We start from the raw sequence: 26,710 nt of genomic DNA on the forward strand, positions 1-26,710 counted from the left end.
AAACAGGTTCGAGGTGGGACATCCATATGAGCCTTCAGGACATAGTGGTCCAACCATGACACTGCTTCCGCAGTGATCCAATCCACTAAGACACCTGCCACAAAGATCAGATGCAGCATTGCCTAGCTTGGTGAGTGGGTGTTGTTATGTGCTGGGAAAGTCCCAGTGTCGCCATGGATGACACTAGGTCCACCGCCTAAGTGGAGCTCACATCATCGGCATGGACATTGAAATTACCCAGGATCAAAAGCCTTGGGTGTTCCAATGCCCAGCCTGTTATGGCTTCCATCAGGGATGGTAAGGCGCTGGCTGCTGCATTAGGCAAATGGTACAGCAGTTAAATAGCCGAACCCTCCCCAACATTCCACGCCAGACCAGCACATTCAATGCCGTTGATCTCTGGAGATGGGAGAGCCCAAAAGGAGTAAGCCTTCCATATGAATAGGGACACCCCTCCCCCCCGCCCGCTAGTCCATGATTGGTGAAAGACCCAATATCCTGGGGGAGCTACTTGGGAGAGAGCTACTGTCTTCCCATCTCGCACCCAGGTCTCAGTCATGCAGGCCAAGTCCATATCCTGCTCAAGCAGGGAGTCCCGAAGGACTGAGGTAGTTATATTTATGGACCTGGCACTGCATAGCACCAATGATGGAGGCAAGTAATTCAACCAGGCCCCACTACTTGCTACTGTTGGGATGGGACACAGGTTGGAAGGGGGCCGAGCTTCTTTATGTCTCAGCCACCTTCCCTTAAATCTATGCCTGTTCCCACCATCATATCTTCCCCTCCCCAGGAGAACTGGGATCCCTGGCCGGTCATCACCCTATTAGCAGTCTCCGCAACAGCTTGCCTGTTGTGCTGAGTGAGTATCACTGTTCCAGGGGATACCTAGAATACACTGATCTGTCATAGGTGCATGTGTGTGCACATGCCTACACAATAGTATATGAGTGTTACAACTAAGAACAACCTCTCACATTCACCCCTTCTACTGGAGATAAGACAGCATCTTGTGAAATTAATCAGTGTTAAGCATAGAAAGAAAGACAGCAACCATATTTTAAAAACACATGATACAGGTATGTGGTGGAGACATTAGCAAATTTTGCACTTCATTTGTTAGGGTGGCCTCAGCCTAGTAATTAGGACAAGAGACGCAAACTGGTGCTTTTGTTTTCCATTCCTTAATCCTGAAAGGGTAGAAGACAATTGGTCCCAAATAATGTTTGCCCTCACTTAAGGGATTCTGGATCAATTCCTATGGAGTCACACATATGAAAAACATTTGAGTGTTTTTTCACAAGGATCCATGAACAGATACTTGACTCCTGCAAGTTCCTATTTAAGAGCACTGCAGAAATATCCACACAGGTGACCAATCCAGATATAAAGATTTTTCACGTGTTAAGATAAGAACATAAGAGAAGCCATGTTGGATCAGGCCAGTGGCCCATCCAGTCCAACACTCTGCCACACAGTGACCAAAAAACCCAGTTGCCAATGTTTGTTCAAGAGAACTGCTCCACAGACAAGACAAAAGACTGACACCTTCTGCTGGTCAATTATAAAAATGAGAGCATAGCATTTACTTAATCTTAGTAGCCTATGGAGAGTTTCCACTAGAATCACACAGACTATTACATCAGGACAATTCATCCAAGTGAACACAAGAGCTTCACCCACATCGCTATTAAAGGAATTGCAGTGGCCAACCCCAAGACACCGTGAAGACAGCCTCACTACAACCACACACGGGCAGTCAGGCACCTCTGAAGAAGGAACAATTCTGTCCTCTTTCATTCAGCAGGGGTGACTCCAAGAAGCATGACATGCATGATCACCCTTCAGATCAGGGGAACAGTGGCTTAACAGCATGAGAAACGGCTATTATTCAGGTAATGGATTTACAGTGCTCGCTACTAAAGTATCCGACACAGCAATTTTTTACACCTTTCACACTGGAATTTATGGCTTAGGGAGGCTATCTCTCTATGAGGTTGGGTTCATTTCCTTATTTAGTACCTTACGAGGAAAAATTATGTTTTCTCTAAAATTTTGTTTTGAAAGGTAACTTGTAATTGCATGGACAGCAACATATATGTTCTGTGTACATTCTTGTACCATATAGAAATTATATGCAAACTGTCCTTGTATAAACGTCTTCAAGAGAAATACACATGCACAAATGAAATTGCTACAGTGCATACACTGCAACTTAAGTGTGGGCAGGCAGAATCACAGCAGCACAGATACATAGGCATCGTTATTGCTACAGTTATGTCTTCAAAGCACACAGTACTAGAAGTTATGCATAGCATAGCAAACAATTCAGCTTTGGATGATTTGGGCCTTAGGGATGATCCAAAAGCCTGTTCATAGAACAGTGCCTAAAAGACTACGTTGTAGCCTGACCCAGCTTTGAGCCAACTGGGAATATGCACAATATGTAAAATGCACTGCTCAATGCACAGCAGCCAAGAAGGTCAGAGCGCCTGCTCCGGCTGCAATGCCACTGAGGCACAACTCAATGCACAGCTCCGGCTGCAACGCCACTGATGCACAACTCAATGCACAGCAGCCAAGAAGGTCAAAGCGCCTGCTCTGGCTGCAACGCCACTGAGGATGTTCTCTGCAGCTGAGAACGAAACATCTGGAAGGAAAACTTTCTCCAGTAGAACACGGCACTTGAGCCCAAAAGATTCTACAAACCCTAATATGTAAAATGATTACAAAAAGTAGAATGGTCCGCTCTCAGAAGATCAAGTCTTGATGGGGTAGTCAAGGGGAATTTGTGGCAATTGTTTTAGTTACAAGCGGGTGTATGTCAGACAGGAGCCGACACCAGGGATGTCAAAACACCGCCACTCACTCTTCTGCTGCTGATAGGTTTTTCGGGTCTTTCCTCATTCCCAGTGGGGGACTTTGGTGGGGAGTTCCTGGAGTGAGTGGGAACGTCCCCAAAACATTGACATCACATAGAAGTTACATCTTCACGTTGGGGACCAGGACCCCATGAGCCTGAACTTCAAGTGACAAATTCACTGCTGGAGTTCAGGCGTCCCCCCGCCTTCTTGCAAACTGTGCAAACAGCATTTAATGGGACCCTTGGAATGCTTTTTGCAAGAAGCAGGGGCTGCACACACCTGAACTCCAACAGCAAATTTGCCACTTGAAGTGTGTGGCTAGTAGCCTCGCCTCTCCCTCCTTTCTGCAAGATTTAAGGGGCCCTCCAGCTGATTTGCAGACCTCATGCTCCTGCGATTCAGCTGGATGGCCCTTTAGATCTTGCAGGAGGGGAGGAAGAGGGGTGGCCGCTCTTGGAGGCAGGGCTTCCCCCTTTCAGCCAGCTGGCTGGCAGTGGACAGAATTCTGCAAAATCAGGAGATCCCTGCCCCACCCGGGGACTGGCATCCCAGCATCCCTATCTACTGATGCTTGAGAGTATGCTAGGTTGTCTTTACAGGGGTTCCATTTTACAAGTAAAAGTAGGGAGTGTTTCAACGAAACTTGCATTTAATCAGCAGCAAGTTACTTCACATATCCTGCTGCATCACAGAGGAAACACAGAACGAAAAGCAAGGTGGAGACTTTAAACTCCAGTGGGCATAAACAAGAGCAAAAGTTTGGGTCAAAGTATGCTAGAGTATTAAATTAAGGTCCAGACAACAAATGTACATAATAGAAAAAGTCATCTCTAGCACCACAGGACTTTCATGACATAGTATTAAAACATGATAAAAGAAAAGATTCAGGTGGGGAGCCATGTTTGTCTGAAGCAACAGAAAAGTTTGAGGCACTGGACTAAAACTTTGTCATGATAAAACAATGTCTTTGAAAGCAAGGTGCCAAATGTGGCTAAAGAACCAACAACAGCAAAACTATCTCTCTACGCACAAACACATGCTTCTCTGCAACCCGATCAGAAAATGGTGTGGAACTTAATATGAAAAAATGGAAACCTATTTTAAAGTAATGTTTCTAAAGCAGGCCTAAGAGAAAAATTCAAAAGCTGAGTCAGCAAGAGAGCAAAGAACAAGGGAAACCCAAATACCTGCTGCTGCTGAAAATGCAAAAGTTCCACCTGGCTCATCTCTCCATTGGTTTCTCCACTGGCTCCACCCTCTCTTCCACACCCACCACCACCTCCATCAGTTGGGTTGTTTAGACTGCTGACCCCGTTCTGACTGGAAGGAGTGGAACGTATTGTCTCAGAGGCAGATTCAACCATCATGACTTGCTAGCAGAACCTGCAAAAGAAAAGTAACAACATTGCTGAGCAAAGATTTGAGCCAACAATATTATCTGAGCTACACCAAGTGTCTTCCCTGCTGAATACTGATCACACTATGGTGACTTAAACAAAGGGTTGTCACATCTGTATTGGGAAATATCTGGAGACTTTGGGGGTAGAACCGGGACAGGCTGGGGTTTGGGGAGGGGAGGGGCCTCATCATGGTACAATGCCATAGAGTCCACCTTTCAAAGCAGCCATTTTCTTCAGGAGAGCTGATCTCTGCCAGCTGGAGATCAGTTGTAGGAAATCTCCAGGCCCTACCTGGAAGTTGGCAACCTTATTTAAACCCTACTTGTGGCCCCAGAAGGTAGGACCAGAACCAATGGGTTAAAATTAAATCAAAAGAGTTTCCGGCTCAACATTAGGAAGAACTTCTTAACAGTTAGAGTGATTCCTCCGTGGAACATGCTTCCTCGGGAGGTGATGGGCTCTCCTTCCTTGGAGGTTTTCAAACAGAGGCTAGATGGCCATCTGACAGCGAAGAAGATCCTGTGAATTTAGGGGGAGGTATTTGTGAGTTTCCTGCATTGTGCAGGGGGTTGGACTAGATGACCCTGGAGGTCCCTTCCAACTCTATGATTCTATTATTCTAAACAGGCAAGCATTCCTTTTTGTAGGGTCTCACTCCCACGAAAACCTCTACAATGTATGTATGCTCTGAGATACCAAAAAGAATGAATAAAAAAGAAATTAGCCACTGCACATTTAATTCCACATATTTATTTACATAGCTATATTTTCAGGAAACACAGTCAACATTATCTTACTTTTTAACAGGGAAAAGTCATATAAAAATTGGTGTATTAACTGCTAGGAGAAGCTTTCACAACTAACTAACCTAGACCCAATCCCTGATATCAATTTTCTTGAACCAGAGAAGCCCCAGGAGAACTTGAAGAAAGGACACATAACTTTATCAATTGTTAAATAGATCCAGATGGGTAGCCGTGTTGGTCTGAAGCAGCAGGACAAAGTTTGAGTCCAGTGGCACCTTTAAGACCAACAGTTTAATTCTTGGTATAAGCTTTCATGTGCAAGCACAGTTAGTGTGCTTGCACATGAAAGCATATACTCTGAATAAAACTTTGTTGGTCTTAGTTACCACTGGACTGAAATTTTGTTCTCTAACTATTCAATGTTTTTGTTGAGTGACTCCTTTCCAAAAGCTTTGAGAGAAGATGACTAAAGGGTGACTGGATTATGAATGCCTTCCAATGGGATGGAATGATCCACCTGAAGTAGCACCATTGCAATTTATTTGATTGTTTTGTTTTAATATTGCTTATTGTTTATTGTGTATTTTATGCTGTTAGCCACCCTGAGTCTGCATAGAATGGGCGGGATATAAATATAATGTAAATAAAAAATAAACAAGTCTGCCAGAGCACAATCCTGATATAGCATCACCCCTACCTGTGATCAATACACAATTTCAAAAAAGAATTACATCACAGCAATGAAGCAATCCTAGGATTTCCTGTGATAGAGCACTGGTGCTATTTGTTCAATTACAGTACTGATTAGTTTCTCACTACCCATGAAAAAGTGTTTCTTCAAACACTTTTGAAGAAACTAAATCACCCCCACCACAAAAAAAAATGTTGCTTTGAAAGCTTAGAAGTTGTGCCCATAATAGAGCTATTCTTTTCTAAGCCCAGTAACTTCAGTGGACTTAGAGGGGTGTAATAATTTCTTGCTATAACAAACTGTCACGTATGAACATCTACAACTTGCAGACATCCTATTCTAAATGTATGTATACTGACACAGAAGCTGGTTAGACAGCCAGAACTATTTTTTAAACAGTTTGTCAACATGCAAGTGATCAGTCACAACTTCAGGTTGCAGATGACCTACACTATGGTAGAATATGCTTATTATCCTGCATCCATTTTTATTGCTAAGGAACTAAACCTTCTTATAGTTACTAGTTTGCTGCAACTAGTTTGTTCTCACCTCATCTTCAGCATGAAATTATTTACTTCAGAACTCTTTGTAATGCTACTTCAATAACTCTCAGCTTTGTTACAAGGCTAAGAAACATTAGCAGCAGTTCCAATGTCTTTTGAGTGAAATAAAGGAGATGCCTATATGGGAACCTGCAGCAACATCACAACCACTGCAAACTGGGCAGAAAGTTCCTACAGTAAACTAGTGGTAAAGCATCAGAGTCAAAGTTTCTACAGATATGCAGCAGTTTCATTCTGCAAAGTTATTGGCAAACTACACCTAGATTAATTTTGAATATAGGCCCTGTTCACACAGCGTGTTGAGTCCATGTTAGTGTGACCCAGTTCTGTTCCGAATATCTTTGTTCTGGATATTATCGATCAGACTGCCATACTGCAATTCGAATCACTCCATGGTGAAACAGCCTTCTGTTGTCCACATGACGGCACCATGCAGTTCTTTTTTTCTCCACTTTTATGTGCATTATGCGCATAGGTTAAAACATTATATGTTTATGCGGTTATGCGCATATCGCTAAGTAGTAAAAAAAAATGGTGATCGTAAACCAGATGTCTGAGGCTCCTTTTGCTCTGGGACAGCCTTCAGTCATCCGGAAGTTGGTCGAGAACTATCCAGATGGGGAAACTATGAGGTGAAACCGGAGAACTCAAAAAATACCGCAAAGGAGCAGGTAACAAAATACTCCGGTTCTGAGAAGGATTGGTGGGGGGATACTACGAGTTAATACCGGGAGGCAGATGTTGCAGTCTGATCAGCCACTTTTAATCCGGTATGAAACAGCAGTGACAACTGATTATACTGTGCGTTTGAACAGCCCCATTGAGTCCTAAAGTTCCCAATTAAAGTGAGAAAGGTTTTTAAAAATATATATTAGAGATTTTAAACTCAAATATCTGAAATCTGCTTTGCACAAGACATTTTTACTGTACATGGCTGATGATGAGGTGGAGGCACAGGTAAGACTGATCACCATCCTAACAGTGGTCTTTCTTTCTACTTTCTCTGCAATAGAAGCTAACACCATAGAAGTAGCAATAGTAAAGTAAACAAACAAGTGTCAAACCAAACAAAAAGGCATTTGTAATGTCCATTAGAGCTTATTTTCTCTTTTAAATGAAGCAGTCTGTGTGGAGAAACTACCATATCTGTACTACATATCTCTCATTATCAGAGCTGCAACCAACTTAGAGCAGTAGCATTATGCAGAATTTAAAAACATCCTACAACAGAACTGACACAATAAAAACTTGTAGATATGTCAATAGACATATCTACAAATACAACACGGTGGAACCCCAGGAGTCTCAACCAGAGTTTAGAACTGAGTTGTAGATCCCATTTTAGGAGAAGTCCCTTTAAGTATTGGCTAATGCAGAGCTCTTTTTTAGTCTGCAATTGGTAGTGCAAGGTAAGGACACCAAGTCTAGTAGAAGGAATTGTACTTATTTTGGTCAGAAGGAGGCTGGAGGTGTCCCGAAAGTTGAAATTCATTCCCCCTCAGGAGTTTGTAAGTAAGACATTCCTGGTGGTAGGGGTGCATGATAAAGAATAAGAGCAAAAATACGTGAGTTTTTGTGTTGCAGTTTCAGGTTCAGGGATATTGCTCTGGGATTAACACTAGTTAAAGATTAAGGTTATCTGAAACCAGAAGTTATCAATCACCGGTTCAGCTTGGCCTCTGCTACATTGTTGAAGTCTGGAGTGGCAGGAGAAGAATACTGAAGCCTAGCTACATAGTGGACTATTTTGGACTTTCATTCGATAGAACAACTTGTGGTTGCATTGTGTTACTGCAATATTTGTTAATACTGGATACAGATGTACTTTGTTATTGTGAGATTGTGAATACTTTTAAGTGAGCTTATCTTGATACATTATATCAGGGGTGGCTAACGGTAACTCTCCAGATGTTTTTGCCTACAACTCCCATCAGCCCCAGCCAGCATGGCCAATGGCTGGGGCTGATGGGAGTTGTAGGCAAAAAACATCTGGAGAGCTACCGTTGGCCACCCCCGCATTATATGATGCTGTATTGTGTGAATTTTAATAATAGACTGATATAATCTACATACATTGTCACCCTGGGGCTTTCATTCTTTGGTTTACTGCCTATATATCCCAGGTCTTCATTGTACTGTTACATTGAACAGGAAGGGGCAGAAAGGACTATGGATGTTTGCATTTCAGAAACTGGTATACTCATGGAGCAAAGTGAAGTGATAGAGTAGACTGTATTACTTCAGGCTGCAGATGAGAGAATGGAATTTCTTTTCAATGCTCCCCAAGTTTAAAAAAAAAAAAACCTCACTGCAAGTTTAAAGAAAAAGTGATCACTTCAGAAAAAAGTCATCTGATTCACCTACAGGCTGAAGTGGCACAATCTGTTCTACCACCTCATTTCTACCACACAGTCCTGCCAGTCCTGCCTCAAACTTAGGGCTTCTAAGTCTAACTCAGAGAATATATGGGCACTTTGGCGTTGGAGCCAGGAGACTTTCACATTCCCTAAAATAAATAAATAAAAACACAGCAGCGCAGTTCCCCTGAATACAGTCTTCATTTCTTCAGCCCACAGCAGCTGCATGTATTCTCTCTCACACACACACACACACGCACACACATACACACACGAAACAACTAAAATAAACAGTTTGCAATCCCACACTTTTGTGATCTTACTGGGGCAATTAACTCAGAGAGTTGTCGAATGTAATCCCTCATTTCTAGCCAAGCCTATCCAAGGTCCTCTCTTGTGTTTGGAAGTGAAGCAGTTTGTGGGACATAAAACAAAGCCGCAAAGAAGGAAAATTATGCATGGCTCCCACCCCCAACACTCCTACTCTTCTTCCGATCCAATATGGATTTTGATGTCCTCAAGGGGTTCATTCAGACACCCTCACTGAAATGAGGGATATGGAGGATTAATTAACCTAACCTGATTTGGAAATAACATTAGTGAAAGCATTGTGAGCAATTTTTAAAAGTGCTAGAGAAATCCAAAATGTTTATATTATCATCAGTAGGCAGCACACTACTTTTACTGAGACATCTCTTTTACTGCATACAGGGAGAAAGACTTTTCAAAAAAGTGATATTGGAAAAAGAGGTCTGGATGGGGTTTCCTTGTACAGCAAGGAATTTATAAATATTCAATAATTGTGTCCTCCCTAAAGGGCTGATTAAGAACAATTTCTCTCACACACCAAGATATATAAACAGGAGGCAGAAGAGGAACAGAAAAGAATTTCCCTGCCTCCTTTTACTTTACAGTTCTCTCAAACATTCAAGACCACACCTTATGAATTTGGCGTAATTCAGCGGCTGTCTCTATAAGAAGCATGACCAATGAGAAAAACCTGACAGCAGGAATTATCCGTTGAGATTCTCAACAGACATGGACAGCCACACCAGTTAGTATCCACTTTAAAACTGTTAGTATTTTTAATACCAAACTATTAGTTTTATTAATTAAATGCTTTCAAAATAGATCTTGATTCCTTTTTAAAATGTCTGTCTCATGGAACAATTAGAACTCACTACAATCATGTTCTCATGCTTCCTTCTGCAACCACAGAAGCTAGTCATATACACAAAGTGGAAACATTTCAATATATATTCCCATGATTTCAGTAAAACAGTAAAATATGCAAATAAAAAAGGAGCAAACACTATCTTAAAAACTAACAGCATCATTTCTTTTAAGATCAATGGGCAAAGTTTTGATTCTATATGGTGCTGCCATTTCACCCTAATAATCCTATCTACGATAAATCTAACAGTAAAACAAAGTGCTAACACACGACAGACACACTGGGGTGTCTCTCATTTTAACTTTGTCTCTCAACAAAGGAAACAATAGTGGTTATGTCTGCTTAAAGGCAGCTTCATCCAAGAGCAGAAAAGCTGGAGCACAAAACCTTTAAGGACTGATCAGAAAGATGGCCTGCAAGTTTGAAAGTGGAAGGGAGGGGGGGATACACAGAGAGAGGAGCGGGGGATGTTTCTTTTTCTTTCTTTTTTTCTGCGTTTTCTTTCCTGTGTGTGGATTTTCCCCCTTCTTTTTTGGCATGATAGACCGACAAACTGAGAACAACATAATTGCTGAAATGTGGCGTGTAATAATAGCTATTCGGAAGCTGATCATTCATATTAAACAGGGTGAAACAAGCTTCTCATTTGCATGTTTGAGATTATATGCATTTCAAAAGTCATTTCCGCAGGGTGTATGAATGACATTAATTCCCATGTGGAGTTGTCGACTCCCTCCTGCAGTCCCTCACACTATCAAACACACACGCACACACTTGCACGCACACACTGAATGAAATACTTGTAGCTGCAGGAGAATTCAAGGGCACATACGGTACTGCTTTTGTTTTGTTTTGTTATATATGTGCATTTGGGCACACGCATGCATATGTATGTTTCAGGCTAGTAATGTGTTAACATGATTTTGGATGAATAACATTTGGAGAAAACATTTGGGGAGATGGGGCTGCAGGAACTACAAAGTTACTAGAAGTGGTGGCAAATGTTTTGGGCAAACAAAATAGTACTATCATTCATCTTTTGCAGTTGTATGCCAACTGTACAATGCTGTATGATAGAGTTTTACAAATATGCATCCTTTATTTTGTAGAGCTCCTACAGCATAAAAAGGTGTAATGGTATAAGGCCAATTGTCAGAAAGAGAAACTGCCTCTCAAAATCTCTCAGATCACACAGTCATTAAAACTCAGTGTGAGCACATCACATCCAGTACTAACTCACCACTTTCAGTGCCCAAGTTCTTCCCCCTCCTTATTCTCTTACAATTTATCAACTTCCTTCCTCAGTCTAACATCAGGAATATTTCCACTATAAATGCTGAGAAACCTCTAGCATGTTATTTGTGATCATGATTGAATGCTGTTGATATCAAAAGGAAAGCAGGAGAGACATCTCACAGGCATTCTCTCACCAACACAAACTTTGCTTGTTAAAAACATGGGAAATGCAAAGCCCATTTTCACATATTGGCATCCTCAGACACAGGGTTTCTAAGCCCCATATGGGGCCTGGAAATCTCCTAGGTATACAACTTCAGACGGTAGCAATCAGTTCTCCTGGAGAAAACGGCTGCTTTGGAGGGTGGATTCTATGGCAGTATACCCACTGAAGTCCCTCCCCTTCCCAGACCCCACTCTTACAAAGCTCTAGTCCTAAATCTCCAGAAATTTCCTAATTCAGACTCGGCAACCCACAACAGCTGTCCAGGCCACATAGTTCCCCAGGAGAAAATGGTTGCTTTGAAAGGTAGATGCAGCAGGGGTGTCGAACTCATTTGTTATGAGGGCCAGATCTGACATAAATGAGACCTTGTCGGGACAGGCCATGTTGAGCCGGGCAATGTGTGTACATATTTAAGATTAGGTAGCAGAGATATAAACTTTACAAAGGACACAGAGAAGCAAAATTAAATATTTTTTAAATTAAAATAAAACATGCTTAAAACATTAGCACTCGTTGCTATTAAAGGTGTTTTCTTTATATTTCTACCATGGGATTCAGGGAACTGGGCAAAGGAAGCTCTGGCTCTTTCCCTCCCTCCCCAGGGGACCAAGAGAGAGGGAGTCTTATCCAACAGAAGGAAGAGAGGCTTGGCTCAGTAGCTATGCTATGTGATGGAAAGAGCCTGGAAAGCAAGCTATCCCATTTTCCCCAGGGAAGGAGCACCAGCAAATGGAGAAAATAGAAGCTTTCCTCTGTAGCAATTGAGCAAGCCTAGCAAAGCAAGCTGTGATGCAGAAGGAAGCAAGAGAGGGGGAGAAGGAAGAAGATGACAGACAGTTGCTCAGGGGCCTGATAGGAGCCCTCTGAGGACCTGATTCAGCTCCCAGGCTGCATGTTTGACACCCCTGCTCTACCAGTGAAACCCTTCCCCAAACCCTGCCCTCTCAAGACTCCACCCCCAAATCTCCTGTTCTGACATCTTTCTGTCTCCTATTCCATTGCAACTTGTACTCAGGCAACTCAGAATTCCTACTCCTACACACTAGGAGATTCAACACACTAGGTATTCAACTCCTACACACTAGGGGGAAAAAGAGAAATCATGCAACTTGCTCCAGAAATCATGAGATTTCATTTCAGCAGAAGACAGTTTGGAGGTGGGGGTGAAGAGGCTTTTCCCAATTTTGCAATTTGTTTTATTCTTCATAGAATTCCATGAAGTTTTCCTTTCTAAGCTTTTCTTCACAGACCAGAGTATTAGTTAACTGTATACTCATAGCTTAGATAGATAGATGAATTTATTGTCATTGTTCTCAACAAAAAGAGAGCAACGAAATGAGGTGCTCTTCCACAAACATACCAACACATCAAACACACATATTCATAAACCATTTAAATACATCTAAAACCATTAAACCATTTAAATACATCTAAAACGGATAAACATTCATAAAACCATTAAAACCATTTAAACCATTAAATAAACATTCATAAAACCATTAAACATTCATAAAACCATTAGCATATAGGGACTAGGGGCCCCCCCACACATTGAGCTTATAGGTACCCACAAAAATGTTTTGCATAAATTTGTATGAATTCAACATGGATATACAAAGATGTTTAGATGAATTGTGCAAGCTGATGTGTCAGGGATTGGATCTATGCACTGTGATAAAAATGTTGAGCCCTGATGCATGGAATAGTTTGACATTTTTCCTGTCTGAGAAAATCCATGTACACTAGGAGATCAGCCAGAGATAACCACTACAGAGCTCCCCCATGATAGCCAGAATTTCAGTATATATGTCCTAATGGGCCATAGCTATGGTTGCCAGGTCTATGTTGGAAAAACCAGGAGACTGGGGGTAGATCTGGGAGAGGATAGGTTTTGGGAGGGGGCAAAGCCTCAGCAAAGTACAGGGCCAAAGCAGCTATTTTCTTCAGGGGAGTGAATCTCTGCCAGCTGGAGGACAGCTGTAAAAGCAGAAGATCTCTAGGCCTCACCTGCAGGCTGGCAACTCTTGTAGCATAGCCCTACAAGAATTCAGACTTTCTTGCTCACACCAAGCACTATGTATGAGGAGATTTTTGTCAAGAGAAAGTATTTAAAAGGTGCAGAGACTCATGCACTATATAATATAATTTTACCTTTTTAGAATAAACCCTTGGGTATTCAACAGCTATAATATTCAAAATACATGAAATGTTTGTGATAAAATTCCTACCTATTATCAGTAACAACACACATCAAACCCCAAACAAGCAAAGTACTACTGCAGAACACCGCAGTGAACAGTCCCTGCAAATCTTGCCTACAGATAGTGCTTAATATTCCTCTGGCCAGAGGAAAACCAGGCAGTAATGCCAATGCCATTCCAAACCAAGCCATGCTACATTCCTCTTCCCCCTAACCTGAATTTAAACTACATAAGGTAGTATGCAAAGTACAGGCAAGGGGTATACCAGAAATCAATTTGTTGAAACCAAACTTTCCCTATTTTAAAAACCCAACAATCGACTCTAATATGCCTTCCCTCCCTTTTTGTGTGTCGAAGCATTTTTCCTCTCCTTCCTTTTACTCCTTAGTTTCAGTTGTTAAATTTTCACCATGTTTAACTTTTTTTTTCAAGCACATGTATTTTGTATATGAGAAAATCAATTTTCCAGAAAAGTAAAAAGTTGTAAGCCTAGTGAGAGCACATTCTGCAGACTATTGGGATAGAAAATGCCGCTTACAGTTTTAGAGGTCCATGTCAAATGGCTATCTTTTATTAATAAATGGCAGCAACATTCCCCACCCCCTAATTTTATGGCTGGGGGATATAGGGGAAAGAACAGCCTTATTCCCATGTATGATGGTTGCCAAGAAAAATTTGACATACAACCCAGGAAACACTAACAAGATCCTCAAGTTATTGCTTTAAACACATCATAATTTGGAAAAAAGTTTTAAATTATTACTTTTAAATATGTCAGGTTCCAGAGGGCTCTATAAGCTATAGCACATGGTTTCTACTCTAATGAGTCTAAGGACTGCTTTACATGCTATGGTTTTAGAATGTGCATCATGTGTATGCGTATGCATTCATGAGAGAGGGAGCCGTGGGCATTTACACCCAAGATTGATTCAGAAAAAATAAGATAGAGTGCCCCCCTTCACTCATTTCCAGGATTGTTTGAATCACAGTTGGCTATGACATTCATTCAGATCAAGTAAACTATGGTTAGCAATACCCAAGACTGATTCCAAAGCATGCTTTGCAAGCCATAGTTTTAAGGCCAACCAAGATTAGAACCAGAAGAAATGGAGGAGGAAGCTTTAGACAAAAATGAAAGAAGGGAGTCCATGGCACATTCCTAGCCCTCCAAACTGCTATTTGAGGAACTGGAATATGACATTTGATTCAAGTTATGGTGAAACAGATGTAGCCATTTAAAAACAAAACAAAGACCTTAGATCACTATGAGAGGGACACTGTATCAGCCAATGACACGTTGACCCTGATTCAATGTACAGCTTCATACACTGACTTTGTTCAAATAGCTACAGTATTCCATAGCACTTAGCCTCATTTCTGTTCATGCCTACCATTTCCATTAAAAAACAGCATAATGCTATATTTAGAATTACGCTTCTATAAATGCTTCCTTCTTGCAAAAACTTGAGGCACTGGGACTGAGTTGTTGCCCTGATTTCCTTATTCATAGACTAGGGGCACTATTCCAGTCATATCTTTAGGAGAACAAGATAATAAAGGTAAAGGTAGTCCCCTGTGCAAGTACCAGTCGTTTCTGACTCTGGGGTGACGTCGCTTTCACAATGTTTTCATGGCAGACTTTTTACAGGGTGGTTTGCCATTGCCTTCCCCAGTCATCTACACTTCCCCCGCAGCAAGCTGGGTACTCATTTTACCCACCTCAAAAGGATGGAAGGCTGAATCAACCTTGAGGCAGCTACCTGAACCCAGCTTCCACCGGGATAGAACTCAGGTTGTGAGCATACAGCACAGACTGCAGTACTGCAGCTTTACCACTCTGCACCACGGAGCTCTTGGACAAGATAATACATACTCATTTTAACTATGCTGCTATGAGTACACTCCAGTGCAATGCCCTCCCAAGTGACAGATCTCTGGCATACTGGGGTTGCACATAAAGCTGCTGAAAGTCCAGTTTAAATTAAATTCTGGGTGCCTGAAAAACTGCTTGGGTACAATCTTCTTACCTGCCAGCATCAAATTTAAATCAGGTCTTATTACTGACTTTTTAGAACCCTTGAGATGACTGGGGATTGCTGATGTAACTATAACCCACTTCCACAGTATAAATGTATAGAAATATTCCTTTCAGCAAGCATTATGACAAACCACACCATTTTGTCTAAATATAAAGGAAGAGATATGGGTACAGTCCCAAGCAACCCCCACAGGCTTCCCCTATCAGCAATGTGCATTGTCCCAAGCTCCTTGAAGGAACGGCAGGTTAAAATTATAATAGCATAGAAAGCAGGGTCTCTGGCAAGAATATACATCTTGCCTGAAATTTCTTGCCTGAAACTTCAATCAGCAATGGAACATAGGTTATATGGTGGTTCATATCAAAATGGCAGCCAAATAAAAGGACTGGTAATTGGATAGATTTAAAGCAACCTGACAGGCTTGTTTTCTGTAAAAGCACACTGGGCGATTTAAATATGTATATATAAACATTAAAAAAAATACATGAGCAATGGAATTTTTCAACTTCTCAGAGATATACCCTCATATACAAGTATGGAACATATACACATATATACACACACAACACAGGGCTTGGATGGGGGTGGGAATCCTCATCTTTCAGTGATTAATTAAGGTTTAACAGCTGAATCAGTATTTGCTGTTCCTTGCAGCCTGAATCAAAATAATTCATTCAACAATTGCCCTTCCATTTCATTTTCCATATTTGTTTGTTTTAAATAATACCTTTTATTTGACAATGAAAGGGAGGAAGAAGAAAAAAAGACAGAGTAAAGGACTAAAGAGAAATACAATACCATATGGCAGATAGGCATATTAATTACCACTGCTTTTTAATTAACAATTGCTTAATCCAAGCAGTAACATTTGCCTTGACATCTTTTGACTCTCTGCTAACCTGTGAAGTGCGCATGCCATGCCAAGTCATCAATTAATTTTTATTGACGTTTTCTTCCCCTAAACAGGCACAATACCAGGGTTTTCCAATTAACACCTCCACACTCTCTAATTAGTGCAATTAACAGACTGATGGATGCCCGGAGTCTCCCTCGGAGAGAGAGCACAGAGATCAGCTGTTTTTGCTATGTGGACAGATCTCCCACTGAGAGCAAGCATACAAAACAGTATATACTTGTTATCTCCTACAATTTTAAAATGGAGCATTTGAATATGTGGACAAACATTCTAAGAATTATTCTGTAAAAGAGGGCAAGTATATACATCATCATACACATCTGCATGCATACACACAGTTTCTACCTTTAAAGTTCATCAGAATGTTCAGCAATGTAACAATTCAATAATTCATACCTTTTAAAACTCTCAGATACACCATCTATGTAAAGCTCTCATAGCAGCAAAAAGTACAAGCTTAATAATCCCCTTTCAAGCAAGTATTCTCAGTTTTTCCATATGTGTCTTAATCCAATTAAATATGCTATTTTCCTTCTCAATATAGTGCTCCTCAGAGACCACAACATATCAAGGCCTCTATGTCTTATCCCATTGCAATTCAGCAGTCCCAGATACCTCAAACTAAAACAGAAAGGATCTGAGTTTCTTGTAGCACATTTTGAAAACATTTGCAGACAGTCATTTCAATAATCATATACCTTACTACAGACTTGGTTGACATAAACTAACTATCCCATACCCTTGCAGTTTGCTCTTGTGAACATTAAATAAGTATGCACTGGTCACTCAAATCAGCCAGAAAATCCATAGCTCTAAGTCTTCTTCAAATGAGTGCCTCCTAACTGTCACAGAATCTTCTGTCATCAAAGATTCTGTCTTTACCAAGCATGCATTTGATTCCTGGAACAAGTCACATGTGTATCATCTGCGCATGTCTTCTGCCCTACATCCAAATAACAGTGAATAATAAGAAGAAAACAAGATGTAACACTGACACCCCAGAAAACAATGAAGTGAAAGTAGTAGTCTGTTTTCTTCTGCTTGTAAAGAAAGGTTAGGAAGAAATGTCCATCTTCTTTGGAAAAGTGGTGAGACATCTTTTGTAAGATTAGTATCTGGCAAAGGGCAAAATTCACTTCAAGTATCTGATCTGTGTGGATTTTCTTTTAAAGTATTAAGACAACAGAAGGAAAGGAGGCAGTTGTATATGCCCTCCCATCCCCTTACACAGAGTTCTACCATTTAGGTAGAGGTTTAGTGAACATAACCCATGTGCAGTTCATATAGTCAAGGTTAAGACAGCAAGCATCCAGCTAGCCCAGTTGTCTGGCCAAATAACACCTCAATCTTTAATCAACCTACAGCAAAAGGTGGCAATGTCTGCAGAGCACATAGTTCCAGATCAGACAAAATGATTCAAATACATATACACACACAGCATCATACTTTCACATACAACATACACAGAGAATTCCAATGTAATGACCAATCTGAGCAAAAGAAAGATTTCTTCCATGTCTGAAGTACAGCAATGAGACTAGAAAATATGTGAAAGAGCACAGCTCAATGCTACCCAAGATCTCGTCTAATTTTATCTTTCAATAATCTCTAAGAAAGATCAGGATGTAGAATATTATTTTAACCCTAGTTATTTTATACACATACCCAGATTTTCAAATGGATCTCTGAATCTTCTGCACCTTCCATCACAGCTCAGCTACAGATTGGCAGTAAATTAACTTTCAAACTACTGGCAACAAACTGAGCTAGAGTTTATTTCTGGCTAGAAGAAGGAACATGCTCTTGTCTTATTTTAATAACCATAATCTCAGAGATCCAAGTTCACACACCTCTGGGCAATTCCCATTCAGTTACCAACTCTGCAATTTCAACCCCTCCCAACATTTCAACCAAACCGGTTTGCCCGATACATTCTTTCAGGCTCCAGACACATTGAGACAAAGTCTGCAGCCAGGAAGAGCACTGGGATTACATTTACAACCCCAAACCAAGTACACAAAGGTCATCCCCCACAGTTGTGAATGCCAGGGATGAAACACATCATTATGCAGTTTTGAGGGAAAATGTGGTATTGCACTTGGGAAAAGGTTAGTAGCACTAACGTAATGAAGCATTTATCTTCCTCCCTCAAGACTGTTGTTAACAACCTAGCGGTGTACACTGTTGCAGAGTTCCAGAGATGACTTTTAACATGTTTAACACGTTGCACAGCCAAAAGGTACAATAGTTGGTTGTGTTTGGGTGGGACATGCTGCCACAATAAACTTTCATGAATCAACTATTTAGCCTTCCTCAAGGCAGCTAAGGCAAAAACTAAGACTTGTTCACCCATCACCATTGTCCATAGAGAGAAGCAGACTACATGAAGAGGAAAAACTGACAAACAAGACTTGTCACAACTATTCCTACTACTGAAGGACTGAATACACATTATAGTGCTGTATAGTCCATGTGACTAGAAGAGGAAGAAGCCCATGAAGAACAGAATGGAGAAAGAAATTGCTGAATTACAAATTATTATGAAATTTGGAACAAACACCTCCCCAGGACTGAACAGGGATGTTGGTTTTTTTATCTCATTACATATGCTAAACCCACTCTCACTGAGTATAGCTATATATCCACAGTATTCAAATGTATTTCTCTTTTAGAATAGTGTATCAGAATAATATTTTTTTGTACTGACATACTCAAATAAGGGATATTGGCTGTTTATCTCATTGCTTAACCCATTTTCATTTTAGGTATTCTTTTTTTCTAATGGCAAACTAGAATGATGTTTATAATGTATAGAATGATGTTAAAAAGTATATTAGGTGGATAAGAACATCACTAGGAAATACATATCCTTTTGTTTTACCTAGACTTGCAGCAACAGCAATTAACACACAACTTTTATTACCTTTTATTGGTATCCAGACCAAACAGTCTTCTAATTTATTATACTATTTTGCCGTTTGTACCAGTTTACACTCTTAACCAACCAGTTACATGTATTTCAGTCCACTGCACCCTATTCCCTCGTCTGAAGAAGTATGCATGCATAAGAAAGCTTATATTCTGAATAAAACTTTGTTGGTCTTAAAGGTGCTACTTGACTCTGCTTTGTTCTACTGCCTCAGACCAACATGGCTGCCCACTTGGATCTAGGAAGCAGAACTGTCCTCAACCCTCCACACAGTCAGCTCATTTGAAACTGCCAATACAGTTACACACAGGAATCTCAGGGCTTTTTTTAAAGCAGGAACACAAAGGAACGCAGTTCCAGCTGGCTTGGAGTCAGGGGTGTGACCTAATATGCAAATGAATTACTGCTGGGCTTTTTCTACAAGAAGAGCATTGTGTTGGTGACATCAGGGGTATGGCCTAATATGCAAATGAGTTCCTGCTAGGCTTTTTCTACAAAAAAAAGCCCTGCACAGGATCAGTTTCCATGGACAGGGAACCTGAAAGACAAGAGTTTCCAGCTGAGCGGGCACAAGTTATATTGTTTATTATATTTACAGCCCATCTTTTTTCCATCATGGATCTTGGTAGTATACACAGAATCCCCAAGGGGAAACCTATCTGGACCACACTCACAGTGTTGCTGTATCATATGCCCTCCATACCTTGAGGCCAAGATATGTTGAACTGTTTCAAATGTTATACTAACTGCATGTAGGGAAAGGGACTAGGGAACACAGTCTTCCCTCCATGTGCATTGGCTGTAACGCTGTAAGAGGCTATAAGTAGCATCTTTTATATCAACAAACATACACATGAAGATTCCACCCCCAAGTGAGTTATTCCAAAGCATAGGCGTCTGTTCAACATTTTATTCTGAAGCTCCACCTCATGAAATAAGTTAATTTCAGAGGGTAGCTGTGTTGGTCTGCTGTAGAACAAATAGATTCAAGTCTAGTAGCACCTTAGAGATCAACAAGATTTTCAAGGCAGAAGCTTTTGAGAGTCAAAAGTATCTGATGAAGGGAGTGTTGACTCTCAAAAGCTTATACCCTCCAAGTCATGTTGATCTCTATAGTGCTACTGGACTTGAATCTAGCTGCTCATGAAATAAACCACTATTTTTAGGTGAGTAGGCATCTAAGAACTCTTCTACTTTCCTGTAAGAGCAGGAGCTTCTATATCATCTTATACAGAAATAACTAAAGGCATGCTTTGTTGCATATTCACATACTTGGAAGATAACTGACTAACCACGTACAAATGTTCAGATATTAATGTTTATTGCTGTAACAGTGCAAGAAAAATGTCACATGCAAAGCATATTGCACCACACTACCGCCAATTCTGTTGAATTTCTGTGAAGAATGTAAAGATGATGATAAAGATGTAAAATAAAGGAAGAGAAAGCTCTCACAACAGTGTTAGAAGTTTCTACCACAAACCTTTACATACTCTCAACCTGTACTCAAATGTGTGGAGAGTTGAGCAGCATTCCTTACCAGGTACTAGAAAGTCTTTAGAAGACAGTGCTTTAATCTTTAAAAGCTTTGGGTTCAGGAGGGGAAGAAGAACCTGGGATTGCTCAGAATGGCTTCTTACCCTTTAATTAACTCACAAACACATGAAAATGTGGATGGGGATTAGAAAAGAAAGTCTGCAAGCGCTAAAATGAATTTAAAGCATTACAGTAAATTAGAAGAGATTTAAGAAAGCAAGGACTGGCTTAGTCCAAGCATCTTCTTTAATGGGATCATACCTATAGATACTTTCATCTACCACTTTCATCTCAGTAACAGCAACTATTTTATTTTGGAAGAAGTCACCTTTGAGCCTTGCCCATATACTAATAGCAGTTAACAGAATATGGCAAAAATTACCACCTGCTATCCCCTGCTCCTAAACTTCTTCCTTTGCTAGCATTATTTTCAGTGATGATTTTCATTCCCAAACTCACAGCATAGCACACTTAAAATAATGTTTAGGTTTCATCCCATTCCAAGTTCTTATTTGTCCAAATCCTTGACATCTGTAAGAAATCTTGAAAAGAATTCCACAGCAATACCCCTGCAAAAGCTAGAGCCAAGAAGACCAGGCTATACAACATCCTCTTCTTTCCCTCTTTCATTATTTCTTTATGAGGACCATGGAGCAATTTTGCACTGCAGAAGTAGGGCTTCCATTTTTAACTGGGGAAATACAATTCTAAAATCTAGTTAAGAGGGTTGAAGGGATTACTTACCAGTCAAGTTTACACACAGCCAAAAGTGTTTTCACAAATTACTGTAATGAGAATTTTCACAGGGGTAGTGCAAATGGTGGGAAGGAGTTGGACGAGGAAAGAGTACCCTACTCTTCTTTGGCAACTTTGAAGAATTTTTCTTGTATCTTCAGCAATCTATCTCATAAGAACATAAGAGAAGCCATGCTGGATCAGGCCATTGGCCCATCCAGTCCAACGCTCTGTATCACACAGTGGCCAATACACACACACACATATATATACACACACATACACTCCAGCAATCTGGAGCAGTCCAAGTATGTTAATATCATTACCTGGTTATTGGAAGACCTCTAGAGGCAGCATTTCCACTACAGGAACATAAATCTTGATGGGGTGGAGCTTTCATATTATGTATATTAGAAAGAACTATGCTGCCAGTTGCAACATCTCAGCTGTGCTTTGTGTTGTTCTTCCTGTCTCAGGTATGTAACTTGGACACAGCATAAGCTCTGGCTCTTGACCCCTAGCTTATGGGCTGAACAACTGGCCTTCTGGATTCTAGATGGGCACTAGGGTATGGTTTGTTTTCATCAACTTTTGTTCAAGGCTTAAATTGTGTTTCTTTTATTCTAACCAACTGTAGTTTTATTGGTTATCAGCCACTTTGGCTTCCATTAGGGAGAAAAACAGTCAAATTAGAAGGTTTGTGGCTTTCCATTCCTATCGCAGCTCACCTTTCCATGGAGCTTTATTAAAGAGTTTTTAATTGTCATCATATATCCAACCCCATAACAAGAAAAAGAGATGCACTATCATGCTGACCAATGACTGTGAATACATCAGATCCTGGAGGGAAGAAGGAACACTTAAGAAGCCATTTTGTCCTACTCTTCAGTGTCTTCAAGACTGGATCAAATATCTATTAGGCTCTATTTAGGTAAAAAGTATTATATAGCAATGCCCAGCAACCAGACTATTGAAAAGGCTTGGTTTTGTCTCTTTCCAAGAAAGAAAATTAGACAACTTCTAAAATCTTCCTGCAGCCAGTAGCTCACCATCTCCAATCACTATCGGGCCACTAATAGTGCCAAGGATGGACCTGGAAGCCTTCCCTACACCAAAAAACACAACCAATAGGGATGAAGTGGCTTGTCCGCTTTTGCTGCCTGCAGCAACTGAAAAGGTGCCAGGCATTGGCATCCTGGCTTCACCCACTGCTTGCTTTCAGCTGAGCTCTTGAAAAGATTAAAAAAAGAACCCCACTCCATCTCATTAAGAAAGTAAACACAAGAGCCATCTAAGTGTCTAATTAAGCTTCTAATTAGTCCCTGCTTGTTACTAATGCAAATTAGATTATGCCGCTTAACTACAGCATGTCCACAACACCCTTGTTAATTGCGGCCTTTTGAAATTAAATTACTCCCTAATTAGCATATCAAAGCCATTGATTCGAAGCCAGGAAAGATGAGGGCAGAAGGAAGCTGAACGCCAAGTTTTGTTAATCAGGGACGACTAATTAAATAGTGACGTTACACACACACACACACAGGGGCTCCTGCCACATGGTTTGGGAGACTCAGGAAAACCATATATACATGTGACAGAAAAAAAACCTGGGTCTGAGTGGAATATGGTCAAATCATCCTGCAAGGTGGGGTGGGGGTAGGGGGAGCTGCTGGCTGCCTTCACTAATCTGTTCAGAGATGACAGACCTAAATTTCCCACAGGCTTTGTGAAGGAGAAGGAAGTTGCACCCCCAATGGTCATCTCCTACAGTAACAGAACTGTGTGTTCTACAGTACAGCTGTTATTAAGCCATCCTTCAGCTATGATAGTGCATAAGGAATGACCAATTTTGCACTAGACTTTTAATCCTGGTTTAGCCCTGTCCTCAAACTGACATTCTACACTAGAATAATAGAATCAGAGAAACCAACTCTATGATTCTATGATTTTAGTGTAGAATGTCAGCTTAGAGACAGGGCTAAACCAGGATTAAAGGTCTAGTGCAAAATTGGTCAATAATTTCAGATTTACTTTAAGTCTCAACACCTGAAAAAATTTCAGCCTCCAGCTTTCTTGCATCTAAAATGTACCTGACCTTGCCCACTTTCTGCATCCCCAATGTCAACTGCAATCCTGAGTCAGAGAAGATCAGCAAGTCACACACCCAAGAACCACAAAATGTATAAGAAGGAAATACAGTCAATCACAGCTCCCAGACAGAAGTACCAGCCTTATACACATTTGTCATATTCACACATGACGTTTTCAGGTATACACTTAAAATACCTCAAGAGCCCAACTAAAAACATAGTGTTTCCCATCACATTTTTAGAAAACTGCACATTCAAGAGCAATACAGTTACACGGCCACAACAGCTTTATTTTAATTAATAACCTGATACAGACTACAGGGAGGGTAGATCAACTGATTTAATTGTGTTTATGGCACACACTCTAAAAAACAGGACAATCTTGTGCCACTTTTAGTAAGATTTACTTTTACATATTTCACTAGATGCATTAAAGGCCTTCCATTGATAGATATACAGACATACAGAAACAGGCAGAGTGAAAGACAACTGTAAACAGTAGAGCCAAATGACACAAAAATGGGAGCTACACAGTTGCAGAATTTCTATGCAAAGTTCAAATGTAGACAAAATAAGTACAATGATTATTCACAAGAGTAACTGGAGAGAATACACAGTGTAATTGTAAGCAGTTATGTTCCTCTAAATCCACTGAAGTAGAAGGGTGTCACTAGGGTTGCCAGGTCTGTGTTGGAAAATACCTGGAGACCTTGCGGGTCGATCCAGGAGAGGGTGGAGTACAAAGGCCATTGAGTCCACCCTTCAAAGCAGCCATTTTCTCCAGGGGTAAATCACCAGTGAAAAATGCCACTTCCACACTTACAGTGTGTACATGCGTTCTATTTAGTGCAATTTATAAGAAAGTATAAGTTGATAAACAAGCATGAATAATTCAGCTACTCAAAGCTGAAACCAAAACACAAAGTGTCCTTTTCTCCCCCAAGCGTCCTCATAACAAGCTTTAATCGTCAGGCAGCCACCGCTTTTTTAGTTCATAAAGCCATAATTTGGGTGGAATCTATAAGTGTTCAGCTATCAAACTGAGAGAATAAGGAACCGTATCCCCAGGATTTTCCACAGTTTCGTGCCTCTGTCCTTCCTCAGCCTTTTCTCTTGAAGATGCTGCTTTTTTCCGAAGCCACAGTTTCTCTATATCAAACACAGACTAACGCATGTTACTCAAGGTTCCTGTTTCCGGCTCCGATTTCATCTTTGAGTAGCTGCAGTATTCATGCTTGTTTATAAACTTATACTATCTTATAAATTGCACTAAATAGAACGCATGTACACACTGTAAGTGTGAAAGTGGCATTTTTCACCATTTTTCATCTTGCAGTATATTATCATTACATCGGTACCTGTGATATATATTATATTCTCCAGGGAGTTGATCTCTGCCAGCTAGAGGTCAGTTGTAAAAGCGGCTGGCAATCGTAGGTGTCACTCTTCCTAGGAGTGCACTGAATCCTGCAGGCTTTGAAAAAGAAAGGTCATTCTTCCCATCCCTGGGCTGGGGAACACACATTACAAATGGCACAGGAAAACTGAAAAATGTCTTCCCTCTTCCTTGTTATGCATTAAACTTCTTAGTTTCTTGGCTTTTCTACCTACAGAACAGAAGAAACAGGCTGTCATGGATAAGCTGAACATCATAGGGCAAAAATTTCCTTTGCTGAAATTTAGATTCCAAGTTCCATCCAAGATAGCTAGCAGCAGCACTGCTGCAAACACTTATACACCAATGTCTGAAAAAGTGGAAGGATTTCAAAACCCTATTAAAATAAAAGCGAAAGAAATAAGTGTTTCTGAACAACATTAATCCAAATATTTTCTTGTGTTTTCATGTGTAAACAATGCATAAACATCTACTTCACAAGGTTAATACCTGTACAGGGATAATAAATTTCTTTAATACCAGATATTTTCCTTGTTCACTTGGCAGACCTAAGTGATAAAGGTCCCAATTGTCACTGCAGGGGCACCAAAGACTTTAACATAGTCCTGTAAATTACACAGCTGTCTAAGCTTTCTAGGTAATCACAAAGATGCTCCTTGTCGCTAAATTCTGAAAAGTCAAACACACAAAAAACCAGTCCAAGAATCTAACATTCATACTGGCAATGCCAAGAATGGATTAGTCTGGAGAGGGGAGGGGGAATAGACACTTTGCAATCTCAGCCTTAGGGTCTGGCCAGGAGATCCCCAGTCTTCAGGGCTCTAATCCACCACCAGTAAAATATGTGTCAATTTATAGTAGCTAACACTATCACACAAGTGTTTATTAAGAGTAAGTCCATGCAACCAGACTGGCTAGTTTGCAGTAACACTAAGAATGTCTTCATGTAAATCATCTTGTGCGTGTATACACACAAATAAGTCCCACATTCAATTTCAATATACCTTGATCCAGGTACATATACAATTTCAGCCCTAATTCCTTATCTCTGAAATGCAAAATGAAATCTGTCAAAGTGAAATAGCTGAATTCTGGGGATGCTTGAGCACCTACTAGTTCAGCTCATGTCCTACTTGCCCATCACAAGCCCCAGATTCACACAGTATCTTATGCATTTGGAGTATTTGCTGAAGATTATTCCATCACAAACTGTTCAGAGGGCAGTTCGGTTTGCTTGCAAGCTATTCAACCTTGTTCAACAGGGTGCTATCCAAAGTCACATAATTGCATATTAACCACCTCAACCAGTGCTGCTCAGCACAGCGCTCAAGTTAGGTAGCAAACAGCAAAGGCAAAATAAGTCAACCCAAGGCTCGGCTCATTAAAAAGTATGAGCACTTGCCAAATATGTTCACTATGAAATTCTCAGCATTCCTACTTTTTCCCCAATAGTAACAATGCTCATGCATGCAAAGAGAGTAAAAGGTAATTCTAATGCCACATGAATCAATGCTAAATTAATGTAATATGAAAACAAACTGAATACGCATAAATCATTATTACTACATTGCGAAGAAAATCTGGATGTGCAATTTTACAAAAAGCTATGTT

General features: G+C 40.5%; 1 protein-coding gene across 7 annotated transcripts in view; it reads right to left on the bottom strand.

Annotated features, from left to right (window-relative positions):
• Window positions 1-26,710, bottom strand: part of FOXP4 (forkhead box P4) — a 195,298-nt gene that overhangs the window by 137,971 nt on the left and 30,617 nt on the right. For all 7 annotated transcript variants that reach the window (XM_060231440.1, XM_060231437.1, XM_060231438.1 and 4 more), the window contains exon 2: window positions 4,052-4,247. In XM_060231440.1, the coding sequence (XP_060087423.1) occupies window positions 4,052-4,231 (180 nt within the window). In that variant the 5' untranslated portion in view covers window positions 4,232-4,247. The remainder of the gene's footprint in view (window positions 1-4,051; window positions 4,248-26,710) is intronic.

Source organism: Heteronotia binoei, chromosome 2 (assembly GCF_032191835.1).
Source record: "Heteronotia binoei isolate CCM8104 ecotype False Entrance Well chromosome 2, APGP_CSIRO_Hbin_v1, whole genome shotgun sequence".
Taxonomy (NCBI): Eukaryota; Metazoa; Chordata; class Lepidosauria; order Squamata; family Gekkonidae; genus Heteronotia; species Heteronotia binoei.